Source organism: Phyllobates terribilis, unplaced genomic scaffold (genome assembly GCF_046119375.1).
Source record: "Phyllobates terribilis strain yellow unplaced genomic scaffold, ASM4611937v1 Scaffold_9__5_contigs__length_417890890, whole genome shotgun sequence".
Taxonomy (NCBI): Eukaryota; Metazoa; Chordata; class Amphibia; order Anura; family Dendrobatidae; genus Phyllobates; species Phyllobates terribilis.
The window spans coordinates 341044206-341058462 of NW_027362769.1; the positions used below are offsets into that span (position 1 = coordinate 341044206).

General features: G+C 44.1%; 1 protein-coding gene across 4 annotated transcripts in view; it reads right to left on the reverse strand.

Annotated features, from left to right (window-relative positions):
• Positions 1-14257, reverse strand: part of PRKAR1B (protein kinase cAMP-dependent type I regulatory subunit beta) — a 234048-nt gene that overhangs the window by 66415 nt on the left and 153376 nt on the right. For all 4 annotated transcript variants that reach the window (XM_073648024.1, XM_073648025.1, XM_073648027.1 and 1 more), the window contains one exon: positions 6700-6746. In XM_073648024.1, coding sequence (XP_073504125.1) covers positions 6700-6746 — 47 coding nt within the window. The remainder of the gene's footprint in view (positions 1-6699; positions 6747-14257) is intronic.

Below are 14257 nucleotides of genomic sequence, written 5' to 3' on the forward strand. Positions count from 1 at the left end.
GCTCTGCTCCTGGATAATGCTACTGCCTAAAATATTAGCTGCCAATTACCTAGCAAAACATCAGCTCGCAGGAGACACCCAATAATTTCCACATGGACAGAAATGTACGGCGCATACACATAGACCTGAAGCTGTCAGGGTATGCTGGGATTTATTGCTTCATATGGAGCGCCAAAGCTTGCAGATGAATTGATGTATGCAGATAATGCTGGGAACATCCCATCCCAATTATTCCGAGCCCACTGGCGTTAATATAAAGATGCTTCCCCCCAATCTACTTTAATAGATTTTGGAACACAGAGTGGATTTGCATCATTACTGAGGTTGGTGGGTAATAAGGTCTGGATATGCCATCATTTATGATTTGTTGGGGCCTGACATTTAGGTCACCTCCAAGTCTTGTTTTGGTCTGTACAGTAGCTCCCGGCCACCCGGAGATCTGCATCAAGGATTAAAATAAATTGGATCAATAACGGTTTCATGCACAGCTGGGTATCCAGTGTACAAGGAAAATTTCCAAAAGGGACGCATTACTACACCTGTTTTTTCCCACCTAGAGTGTTGGTATAGCTTAAGGTTTTTCTAAATTGAAAATACTCCTTTATTAGTCATTCCAAAGGATCTCAAAAGAAGATTAATAGGGTTGCGTTCAGGGTTCAATTTTGGCCATGTCGATTAAAGGGGTTGTGACCCAATGATAACTTATCACCTTTCCATAGAATAGGTGCTAAGTTGCTGATTACTAGAGTTCTTCCGGTAAGGACCACCACTATACATGAGAACCAGGATCCCGAGTAGGAATTGAGTGTTGGTTAAATATGAACTCCACAGGTCCATGCAAATTCTACTGTGCAGACGTAGACAGTCAATCACCGTTCTCTGCGATCTCAGTCAGTCTCTAAAGAACATTGCTTAATTTAAGCAGAGGACTCAGGACCCCCGTTCTCATGACTGATCACTGTCCCAGCGGTGGACCTCTAGCGATCATCCTATGGGTCCAGTCACTAGGTAACCTTTATCCACCTTCTCTGCCTTAGGACGGAGCCAGATCCAAGTCACAGAGTAGAAAACCCAGCACAGAATATATTATAGTAATCATACTTCAGCTGTGACAATTCAATAGCAATACTAAGAACTGTTTGACATTAGCTTCATGGAAGTTGAAACTAACCCAGCGTTTCTTTCCTTAATCTTACATGGTCATATAGGTTGAAAAAAAACACATAAGTCCATCAAGTTCAACCGTTCTCTTACTTTTTCATCTTATTTTGTCTATTATTACAATTAAAACACAAATATATACAGAAACCTTCTCTGTGTATCTCAGAAGCTCAGCCATGTCCTCTTCATACTATTCACTTCTGTTTGTCTGGCTATAAGGCAACTGTCTGCAGCAGGAGCCTCCCCCCACTGTTTTGTCTTCTTGCTAAGCTCTGTCTTCTTGACAAGAAGGTGGGGCTTCAGCAAGTCACCAACCTAAGATGGAACTGATTGGTAGGAATTAACCCCTGACTGGTGCAGACTTAAAAAGAGTGAAGGTGACAATATATTTGTTTAATTTAAACATTCATTTCTAAGTTTAGTGTTCCTTTAAGAAAAGCCTAGCATTCATGTGGGTGGAAAAGTCTCAACGTTATTGTGGCTTATGTAGTTCCTAATGAAAAAGTAAGCTGGGTGAAAAAGAAAGTTTCCTTAAAAAAAGTATTAGGTGTCAACTTCCAGATCTTAGAATCCTAGAATGTTAGAGTTGGAGGGGACCTCCAGGGTCATCATGTCCAACCCCCTGCTTAATGCAGGAGTCACTAAACCATCTCAGACAGATGTCTGTCCAGACTTCCATTGAAGGAGAACTCACCACCTCCCGTGGCCGCCTGTTCCACTCATTCATCACCCTCAATGAGGTTGAACCAGGTTGAACCACTGTGACCTCCATCGACCACCAGAACGGGGCACTTTTGTCCCACTCTAATAGAAGCAGCAGTGCACATGATTGACCGCTACTTCATTCATGTTCTATGGGGCCACCAGAGAAAGCTGAGAACAACTTTGGCTTTCTACATCAGTCCCATTAAGAAATGAATGGAGCTATGGTCGACCATGTGTACTACTGCTTTAGTCACTCGGGGACAAAAGTACCTTGTTCGGGGGAATGGTGGGAGTGTCTCCACTGGGGATAGGTGATAGTTTCTTGTGACCAGATTACCATACACATTATAGAAAAGTTGTCCAAGTCCAACAACCATCTAATGTGTATGGAAGTCTCCCAACTCTTTTCTAACAGATAATGTTTTAGGAAAGAAAGATCGGGCATGCTGAATTTCAATGCCTGATCCTTTTGTTGTCACAGGAGATAGAACGCCATCGGAGGCTTACTCGACATGCTTAAATGCTCAGACGAGAGTCCATGTGTATAGAAGGCATAAAAATGTGGCCCCCATATAACATATAGTACCCACCCTCCCCCAGTCTAGTGGTGGCTCCCTGCGGCTGTTCCAGTTTCTGTCTTTTGTCTGAGGCAGTGACGTCATGACTACATCACCGCTGCAGCCTCTCAGCAACTCTGTTGATGTAGATAGTACAAGCTCAGTGATTAGCTACTGTGGTGATGTCAGCTGAAGTTGTGACATCACTGTAGACTTCAAAATACTGAGACCAGAGCAGCGGCAGAGAGATGGCGCTGGACTGGGGGAGGGCGAGTACTATCTGTCTTTGTTTATACAAGTATCTAATCGTTTAAGGACTTCTTTTTTGAAAGTGGAAAACCTTTTTAAGAGATAAACCAGCATTTATAGTTATCTTAAGTGTATAGGCACCTTAAGGTAGCTATACAATTTCAATAGGCGACAGCCGAATAGCTGATTCTAATGAACTCCCCATGCATTGTACACTCGATTTAGGCGAGCATGCATGTGTACTGAATATGTTCACCTTTTAAAACCAAGAATTAGGAATGCTAAGAATTCAACATGTCTGATCCCTTTTTACCCCAACATGACAAACAAACATCAACCAACCTGGCCATTCAATACAAGTTTCATGTGTTTAGCCACCTTAAAGACGACCTGTCACTTGCACAAAAAATGAGTTCAATCCCTGAGCTCCCCTGATTCTGACGCTGTTTTCCGTTTTGCGATGTGTTGCTCCATTGTAGAGATATTCACATTTGTTGCTTTTGGAGGGTACTATGTGAAATCTCTGCTTCGCAGTCCAACTGGGCATTTCTTCAGAGTCTACTCTGAGGGTGTGCGCTTTCACCCCTCCCTCAAAGATACTACCAATCGCAGGTTGGTAGCTGGGCTAGCAGTCTCAGACACTGCTGAGCTGTGACTGGCAGTATCTGGGAGGAGAAATTAAAGTGCACACCCCCAGAGAAGACTTGGAAAAAAATGCCCAGTTGGGCTACAAAGCAGAGATTTCACATACTTCGCTTTAAAAGCAACAAATGTGAATATCTCTGCAATGGAGTGGCACAGCATAAAATGGAAAAGAGTGGCAGAATCAGGAGAGCTCAGGGATTTTTACAAGATATTTATCGAAAAAATTTTGAGCAAGTGACTGGTCCTCTTTACGTATTGGCAAAGATTTCTGTGCACATTTTGGACAACAGGGGAGACCAGACATTGAAAATTCAATCACATTAATCCTTTAGTAGATCCTTCTGCTAAAATTCTGGCTGAAGCTTTATCTTATTTGGGATATATTATCAAAATACATTGTGTTTAGGAAATGACAACTGGATTAGCAAAAATTTCAAGAAGTTGATCAACACAACCACAGAAATCATTGAGGACCTAAAGACCCAAATGGAGACAAGACATTGAGGAGACTATTTTTCATAAATCCTTCACTAGTCAAAACCTTGCCACCAATAATAATTGGATTATAACCATGGCTTAGCTATGACAAGATAAGGTTATTATTTATCCAAGCGTATTATTTGACTTGGTTTGGATAGGACAGGCCTGTTTTGAGTTCTTAAACCTTTCCTAACGATCTTCTTGAGTTGAGAGATTGCAACTACTTGACACTATGAGAGTCCACATGGTCAATTATCATGCAAGTTATAGACCTATTTTTTTGCGGACTGTTTCTTCTAAGCCACCGTTGGCCATCTAGTCTATCATTGAATATGGTTTAAAATATCCGATTTCCTAATTTTGAGTTTCATTATGTACATAAAAAGATCACAGTAGCCAAACTGCCGTATTACTCATGTGACTCGTGTGACCCATCGTTTGTTCCATGACTGGAAAGAGTTACATACAGTACAGAATAGTAATATCATCACTTAGGGCATGAGTAAAGGAAGGTCTTGGAAGAGGAAATTGTCCATGGTTACTGCCGTACCCACTCAGCAGAAATGAGCCACAAATTACTAATAAACAAGTTCCCTTAATGTCCCCCTCAGGTGCATTCCTTCCTGGTGGCCTCCTCACCGTCGAGATATATCCCTTAAGGTTCTGTTACTTAACTGGAGGTAAAGTGATATCCTCTTTGTTATGGAGTTAAGGCCGATAGACAGACTGCATCATTAGTAAAACACAGGGACTTAACACCATTTACTGATTCTCAGGAACCTTTTTAGAGCTCGTTAAATCATTAGTCAATAGCGTGTCTCCTTCTGAGGGTGCCATGTTTGAACAACAGGAATTAGTTACGGAATATTTGACTTGGAATAATATCACTGTCCAGGCTGAAAATATCCATCAGCTGTAGATAAGGATATACAATAATGAAATAAATAAAAACAAAAATAACTGGGCCGGGTGTAACGTCATCAAAAAAGGAGGAAATCATCTAAAAGTGGTCTGGTGAAATGTCTTACATCACAATCACATTTTTTGGAGTCTACAAGATTAGTCTTCCACCAATTTCCAAGACAAGCGCCCAAATCCCTTAAGGGCTGCTAAGAGATTTCCTTCACTGGAAATCCTTGACTCAAGATTGTAAACTAAGGTATTATCACATCACTCGTGCTTTACTTAGCAAGGTTGTCTAAATCCCCCCATATACATTAGATTACTGTTAGCCAAACCCACCGATATCAAAGGGTTCGGCCAACAATCCAAAGGGTATGGGGGCGCAAGCCAACTGATCATCGGGAGAGATGTTGAACGGGTACAGTATGTCTGATTTCGGACTGCCGATCACATTGTTCTCCTGGAGATAAGCTGCTGGCCAACATGTCATCCTATGGCCTTCTTGAAGTGAATGAGTGCTCCTGTTTCGGCTAAAATGGCTGTGGGCTGAATGATAGGCCAAAGCATCGCTCGGCGGGCAGTCATCTAATGTGTATAGGGGCTTAAGGCTTCAAGTTTTGCTTAGCAAAGGCTCATTTACACAGGCAGAATATTTTCCGGTAACGAGCGTCAATCAACGATATAGGAAGTCTATTTCCATAGAGCTATAATTGGCGTTATGTGCTGATTCAGTCCACATACAGCTTTATTACTGTCAGCAGCATACCTCATTTACATGATGGGATGTTCTGCTGACAATTCTGATTGATTCACATGAGGTCTAGGGAAATGTCATGCAAGGTGTGGGAGAGTGGAGACCTCCTAGATTGATCTAGCGTCACCCTGTCTCCCCTAACGTCCCTGTATTGGCTCTTGATCAATCGCTGCATGAGTACCTCGCCCTGTCTTTCCCTGGCGTTTCGTTCAAGCTAGGGAAGGAAGGACATGAGCACTAGTCGATCTCCACTAAACAATATAGACAACAAGGAAGGACAAGCAGGGGAAAAGTGCTTAGCTTTAGATGGCTCCAGACAAATGCACAAACATGCCCTCAAGCTCCAGAGAGGAAAAGGTACTGCTCTTGCTAAGCCTTCACAAGGAATAATGAATATCGCCAGCACCTCCCTCTAGAACACACCAGGTATTTATACACCCAGGCCAGGGAGTTAATTAGCCAGAGGGAGGGAGCCGCTGGGTCCTAGAGACAGCCTCTAAGAAGATGTTTGTAAGGCCAAACGTAGAGATCTCCTGCAACCAACTGCAGGGCGACTGTCTGTCACCTCTGACACACCTGTGACAGGAAGGGAGAATATTCTCCTTGTGGAGTAGACTAGTTCCCTAGGAAGACAGGTAAGGCGATGTTCAAGATGAAGAAAGCTGGCTTTCCAGTGTCGTCTAATAGTAGTAGCAACCCTTTAAGTCAACACCAACCCTACACCTAGCCTTGCCACATGACTCAGGAACAATAATCATCTCCAAAAGGAAAAGACCTCTATCTGCAGATAGCGGTTTTCAGGTTCTTGCCCCTCATCAGGGCACAGTAGGATACTAATTGGCTTGGTGAGAGGCCTCTGAAGGAGGTAAATATTCTCCTTGTGAAGAGCATCAAGCTGGCTTAGGGAAAACTGTAGGCCATGCATTAATTCCTGGGAGAAAAAGTATGAAAATTATCTCTTCTCCAGGAGTATTTTCATGGGGCGGCAATGATTGAGAATGAATGAGAATGAGCATTCATTGGCTGAACAATCATTCAATTTACATGGGTCTTGAGTCATTCCAATTTTCTGAATTGTTCCAAATATATTTAGGCACTCTATGGAGTACTCTATGAAAGTTTAGGGATGTGGGCATGCTGACGTTTTTAGCAGCAGTTAGAGGTCCAAGGTGAAGAACATCAACATTCTGAGTTATCGGCGTGGTCACACCATGACTTATGTTCAATGCAAAATAATATACTCACATCAGCTTCTCCTTGATCGATCACATAGAAGTTGTCGCCTTCATCACCTAAAATACAACAAGTATTTAACGAGTGAAGTTGAAGGGTACAGGAATGAACATATATATATGATTATATTATAAACCAGTGTAACAATTACTATTAGACACATCAACCAATAGTATGACTGGTCAATGGCATTACAGCATCATTTATCTCACCAAATCTGTAATCCACCAAGAGGAAGAGCTTGGAGAATTGGTGCTGCAAATACGCAGAAAAAAGTCTATAATTTGCAGGGTGGCGCTTAAAGGTGTTGTCTCATAACGATAACCGCTGTCCATTTCACATGTTAGAGTTGACAGCTCAGTTGACATCTGCATTCTGAACTCCACCAAAGACGCAACAAAAAGTAGAATTGAAGCCGTAATGGACACTTGCCCAATGGACCCCACTGAGTCTGTGAATTCAGTCATGTCATCAGTCACGATATAATCTGTGACAAAGCCTCCTAACAGAGCCTCCAACGTAGATGTGTATGTAAAGCGGAATTTAATTTTGATTTAATAAATCAAGAGTACGCATGAAAATAAGCAACGTTATAATATATCTTATTGCAGAAATCTGCTTTTTTCTCCACCATGACTGATCATTCTTTTTCAATCTGTATGTAGTGAAGGCAGAAAAAAATGTTGCAAAAACTCAACGTGTGAACATACCCTTAGTTTCCGCACGTCGACTTGGTGCTCTCCACAAGGAGAAATGTTACCTCTTAGATCCCTTATACAGTTAACACTATCCCTTAGATCCCCTATACAGTTAATGTTACACCTTAGAGCCCCAATACAGTTAATGTTATCCCTTATAGCCCCTACACCACACATGTCAAACTCTGGTCCGTGGGTCAGATTTGGCCCTCAGGGTAATTACATTAGTCCCGCAATGCCACATGTGTTACTGTTATGCACACGCCCGGACTGACTGGCGTGTGCGTGCTTAGTGATCCCACTGGACCATGAACCGGAGAGTGCCTGGATGGGCGTAACTAAGTATCTGCCCAATCCGACCAAGGTCGCACGACGGCTAACGACGCCTGTGCACCAGGGAGGAACCGAGCAGAGGGACCAGGTGCTACTCCAGGTCAGACTCCGGACATGGCTGTTGACCCACACCGGGGAACACAGAAACAGGCAGGTTCGGCTGGCACACAGACTGGTGGGTATAGGCAGGCACGACTGGTATGCAGGCAGGCGGGTACTGGTAAGCACGACTGGTATGCAGGCAGGGGGTACTGGCAAGCACGGCTGGAGTGCAGACAGGGAGGCACAAGCAGGTTGGAGCACAGACGGGATAAGGTCCAATACAGACTGGGACTCAGGAACAGAACCGCAGATGCGGTAGACAAGCAGAGCAGAGCGAGGCCGCCGGAGCGGTGAGCAAGAGCAAAGCAGGGCGAGACCGCCGAAGCGGTGAGTAAGAGCAAAGCAGAGTGAGACCGCCTGGAGCGGTGAGCAAGAGCAGAGCAGGGCGAGACCGCCTGGAGAGGTGAGCAAGAGCAGAGTAGGGCGAGACCGCCTGGAGCGGTGAGCAAGAGCAGAGCAGGGCGAGACCGCCTGGAGCGGTGAGCAAGAGCAGAGCAGGGCGAAACCGCCTGGAGCGGTGAGCAAGAGCAGAGCAGGGCGAGACCGCCTGGAGCGGTGAGCAAGAGCAGAGCGAGACTGCCTGGAGCGGTGAGCAAAGGCAGAGCAGAGCGAGACCTCCTGGAGCAGTGAGCAAAGGCAGAGCAGAGCGAGACCGCCTGGAGCGGTGAGCAAAGGCAGAGCAGAGCGAGACCGCCTGGAGCGGTGAGCAAAGGCAGAGCAGAGCAAGACCGCCTGGAGCAGTGAGCAAAGGCAGAGCAGAGCGAGACCGCCTGGAGCAGTGAGCAAAGGCAGAACAGAGCGAGACCGCCTGGAGCGGTGGACAAGTCAGCAGAGAGAAACCACCGGAGCGGTGGGCAAGTCAGAGCAGAAAGAAACCGCAAGTGCGGTGGACAAGGCAGAGAGGACAGGGAACAAACTGGAAAATACAGGAAGATAAGGAGGAAGGGAAAAGGGACAAGCAGAACCAGATACACACAAGGTATTTGCTATGAAGTAGCGAGTGGACACAAAACTCACAAACAGAAGTACAGAGACAGCGAGTAGGAGTTAGGTGCAGGTTCAGACAATGCAGGAAAAGGGAAGGGACGGACATAGAGACAAAACAGGTAAAAGGCTAGGAGAGAATTCAGACAAGAACTGACACTGCAGCGATATACAGGAGCGGGTCTAGATATGCGGCCCCTAGAAGGCGGGACGAACAGGCTAGGAGCGTGTTCAGACTGGCCTGGAAATACAGCTTCCAGGAAGGCGGACAGACAACAGGCTAGGAGATAGTTCAGACAGGACCTGGCACAACAGAGGCAAGAAGCCCTCTGAAGGAACGAGATGCTCAGGCATCAGCTCCAGAGTGGAGCTGGTTTAAATATCCAGTGATGGATAGCAATAGGCTGAGGACGCATTAGGGGTGTGCCCGCAGCAGCTACAAGAGGCAGGAAGTAATCAGGCCGCCGCCCTAAGCAGCCAGAACAGAGGCAAACAGACAGCATGGAGGGAAGCCAGGCTAGCAGACTAGACCGATGATCAAGTTTGCGATCTTGCATAGTGGGGGATGGTGCACCACGCAAGAACGCCACCAGGTATGCTACAACATGGAAGACAATGTGGGGCCATTTTTCTGTATAGAGGACTTTATGGGGCCATTATTCCGTATGGAGGACTATGTGGGGCCCATTATTCTGTATGCAGGATTATGTGGGCCCATTTTTCTGTATGAAGGACTATGTGGGCCCATTATACTGTATGGAGGACTATGTGGGGCCCATTATTCTGTATGGAGGACTATGTGGGGCCCATTATTCTGTATGCAGGACTATGTGGGCCCATTATTCTGTATGGAGGACTATGTGGGCCCATCATACTGTAAAGAGGACTATGTGGGCCATTATTCTGGATGGAGGACTATGTGTGGTCCATTATTCTATATGCAGGACTATGTGGGGCCCATTATTCTGTATGGAGGACTATGTGGGTCCCATTATTCTATATGAAGGACTATGTGGGGCTCATTATTCTGTATGCAGGACTATGTGGGCACATTATTCTGTATGGAGGACTATGTGGGCCCATTTTTCTGTATGAAGGACTATGTGGGCCCATTATACTGTATGGAGGACTATGTGGGGCCCATTATTCTGTATGAAGGACTATGTGGGGCCCATTATTCTGTATGCAGGACTATGTGGGCCCATTATTCTGTATGGAGGACTATGTGGGCCCATCATACTGTAAAGAGGACTATGTGGGCCATTATTCTGGATGGAGGACTATGTGGGGCCCATTATTCTGTATGCAGGACTATGTGGGGCCCATTATTCTGTATGGAGGACTATGTGGGTCCCATTATTCTGATGAAGGACTATGTGGGGCTCATTATTCTGTATGCAGGACTATGTGGGCCCATTATTCTGTATGGAGGACTATGTGGGCCCATTATACTGTATGGAGGACTATGTGGGGCCATTATTCTGTATGGAGGACTATGTGGTGCCCATTATACTGTTTGGATGACTTTATGGAGCCATTATTCTGTATGGAGGACTATGTGGGGCCTATTATTCTGTTGGGAGGACTATGTGGGCCCATTATTCTGTATGGAGGACTATGTGGGGCCCATTATTCTGTATAGAGGACTATGTGGGGCCATTATTCTGTATGGAGGACTATGTGGGGCCATTATACTGTATGGAGGACTATGTGGGGCCAATTATTCTGTATGGAGGACTATCTGGGCCCATTATACTGTATGGAGGACTATGTGGGCCCATTATACTGTATGGAGGACTATGTGGGGCCCATTATACTGTATGGAGGACTATGTGAGCCCATTATACTGTATGGAGGACTATGTGGGGTCCATTATTCTGAATGGAGGACTATGTGGGCCCACTGTGTGGAGGGCTGTATGGGGATCACAGTTGGGGTATCATACTGTGTTGGGTTCACTATACTTTGCGAGGGGATTTGAGGAAGGGAGGTACAGTAGGGTTGTCATTCCATATCTGTGGAGGAATTCACTGTGGGGGGCACTTATGTTGGAATCATACTTTTTGGAGGCAATGAGAGGGCAATCTAGATGCTTCAATAGGAAGAAAATTACTCTGTAAAGGCTGCAAACTTGTGAGATATGCTCCTCTGTGACCCCACTGAATAATACGTTGTTTTTTTTTTTTTAATAAATATCATGGTTGGCCCACGACTTTTTCCAAATTTTTAATTTTGGCCCTCTGTGTATTTGAGTTTGACATCCCGCCCTATATTGTTATCGTTACTCCTTAGAGCCGCTTTACAGTTAACGTTACCCCTTCGATTATCTATACAATTATTGTTATACCTTAGATCCCCTATACAGTTAACGTTACCCCTTAGATCCCCTATACAGTTAATGTTACCCCTTAGATTCCCTATACAGTTAACTTTACCCCTTAGATCTCCTATACAGTTAACGTTATACCTTAGATCCCCTATACAGTTACCGTTATACCTACCTTAGATCCCCTATACAGTTAACGTTACCCCTTAGATCACCTATACAGTTAACGTTATACCTTAGATCCCATATACAGTTAACGTTACCCCTTAGATCCCCTATACAGTTAACGTTACCCCTTAGAGCCCCTTTACAGTTAACGTTACCCCTTAGATCCACTATACAGTTAACGTTACCCCTTTGATCCCCTATACAGTTAACGTCACCGCCTAGATCCCCTATACAGTTAACGTTACCCCTTAGAGCCCCTTTACAATTAACACTACCTCTTAGATCCCCTATACATTTAATGTTACCCCTTAGATCCCCTATACAGTTAATGTTACCCCTTAGATCCCCTATACAGTTAACGTTATACCTTAGATCCCATATACAGTTAACGTTACCCCTTAGATCCCCTATACAGTTAACGTTACCCCTTAGAGCCCCTTTACAGTTAACGTTACCCCTTAGATCCACTATACAGTTAACGTTACCCCTTTGATCCCCTATACAGTTAACGTCACTGCCTAGATCCCCTATACAGTTAACGTTACCCCTTAGAGCCCCTTTACAATTAACACTACCTCTTAGATCCCCTATACATTTAATGTTACCCCTTAGATCCCCTATACAGTTAATGTTACCCCTTAGATCCCCTATACAGTTAACGTTACCCCTTAGAGCCTTTTTACAGTTAACGTTACCCCTTAGATCCCCTATACAGTTAACGTTATACCTTAGATCACCTATACAGTTAACGTTACCCCCTTAGATCCCCTATACAGTTAATGTTACCCCTTAGATCCCCTATACAGTTAATGTTACCCCTAGATCCCCTATACAGTTAATGTTACCCCTTAGATCCCCTATACAGCTAACGTTACCCCTTAGAGCCCCTTTACAGTTAATGTTACCACTTAGATCCCCTATACAGTTAACGTCACCCCTTAGATCCCCTTTACAGTTAAAATCACCCCTTAGATCACCTATACAGTTAACGTTATACCTACCTTAGATCCCCTTTACAGTTAATGTTACTTCTTAGATCCCCTATACAGTTAACGTTATAACTTAGATCACCTATACAGTTAACGTTACCCCTTAGAGCCACTTTACAGTTAACGTTACTCCTTAGATCACCTACACAGTTAACGTTACAACTTAGATTCCCTATACAGTTAACGTTACCCCTTAGATCCCCTATACAGTTAATGCTACCCCTTTGATCACCTATACAGTTAACGTTACCTCTTAGATCTCCTATACAGTTAACGTTACCCCTTAGATCCCCTATAGAGTTAACGTTCCTCCTTAGATCCCCTATACAGTTAACGTTACCCCTTAGATCCCCTATACAGTTAATGTTATCCCTTAGATCCCCTATAAAGTTAACGTTCCTCCTTAGATCTCATATACAGTTAACATTACTCCTTTGATCAGCTATGCAGTTAAGGTTACCCCCTAGATCCCCTATACAGTTAACGTTACCTCTTAGATCCACTATACAGTTAACTTTACCCCTTAGATCCCCTATACAGTTAAGGTTACCCCTTAGATCACTTATACAGTTAACGTTACTCCTTAGATCCCCTATAAAGTTAAGATTCCTCCTTAGATCCCCTATACAGGTAACGTTATACCTTAAATCACCTATACAGTTAATGTTATACCTTAGATCCCCTAAACAGTTAACGTTACCCCTTAGATCACCTATACAGTTAACGTTATACCTTAGATCCCCTATACAATTAGCGTTACCCCTTAGATCCCCTGGACAGTCAATGCTACCCCTTAGATCCCCTATACAGTTAACGTTACCCCTTAGAGCCCCTTTACAGTTAACGTTACCCATTAGATCCCCTATACAGTTAACGTTACCCCTTAGATCCCCTATACAGTTAACGTCACCCCCTAGATCCCCTATACAGTTAATGTCACCCCTTAGATCCCCTATACAGTTAACGTTATACCTTATATCCCCTATACAGTTAACGTTACCCCTTAGATACCCTATACAGTTAACGTTACCCCTTAGATCCCCTATACAGTTAACGTTACCCCTTAGATCCCCTATACAGTTAACGTCACCCCTTAGATCCCCTATACAGTTAAGGTTACCCCTTAGATCGCCTATACAGTTAACGTTACCCCTTAGATCCCCTATACAGTTAAAGTTATCCCCGTAGACCACCTATACAGTTAACGTTACCCCTTAGGTCCCCTATACAGGTAACGTTATACCTTAGATCACCTATACAGTTAAAGTTACCCCTTAGGTCCCCTATACAGTTAAAGTTACCCCCGTAGACCACCTATACAGTTAACGTTACCCCTTAGGTCCCCTATACAGTTAACGTTACCCCTTAGACCACCTATACAGTTAACGTTACCCCTTAGATTCCCTATACAGTTAATGTTACCCCTTAGATCCTCTATAAAGTTAACGCTCCTCCTTAGATCCCCTATACAGTTAACGTTACCTCTTAGATCCCCTATACAGTTAATGTTACTCCTTAGATTCCCTATACAGTTAACGTTACTCCTTTGATCAGCTATACAGTTAACGTTACCCCCTAGATCCCCTATACAGTTAACGTTACCCCTTAGATCCCCTATACAGTTAACTTTACCCCTTAGATCACCTATACAGTTAACGTTCCTCCTTAGATCCCCTATACAGTTAACGTTACCTCTTAGATCCCCTATACAGTTAATGTTACCCCTTAGATCTCCTATACAGTTAACGTTACCCCTTAGATCCCCTATACAGTTAACGTTACCCCTTAGATCCCATATACAGTTAACGTTACCCCTTAGATCACCTATACAGTTAACGTTACCCCTTAGATCCCCTATACAGTTAATGTTACCCCTTAGATTCCCTATACAGTTAACTTTACCCCTTAGATCAGGGTTCCCCAACTCCAGTCCTCAAGGCCCACCAACAGGTCATGTTTTCAGGATTTCC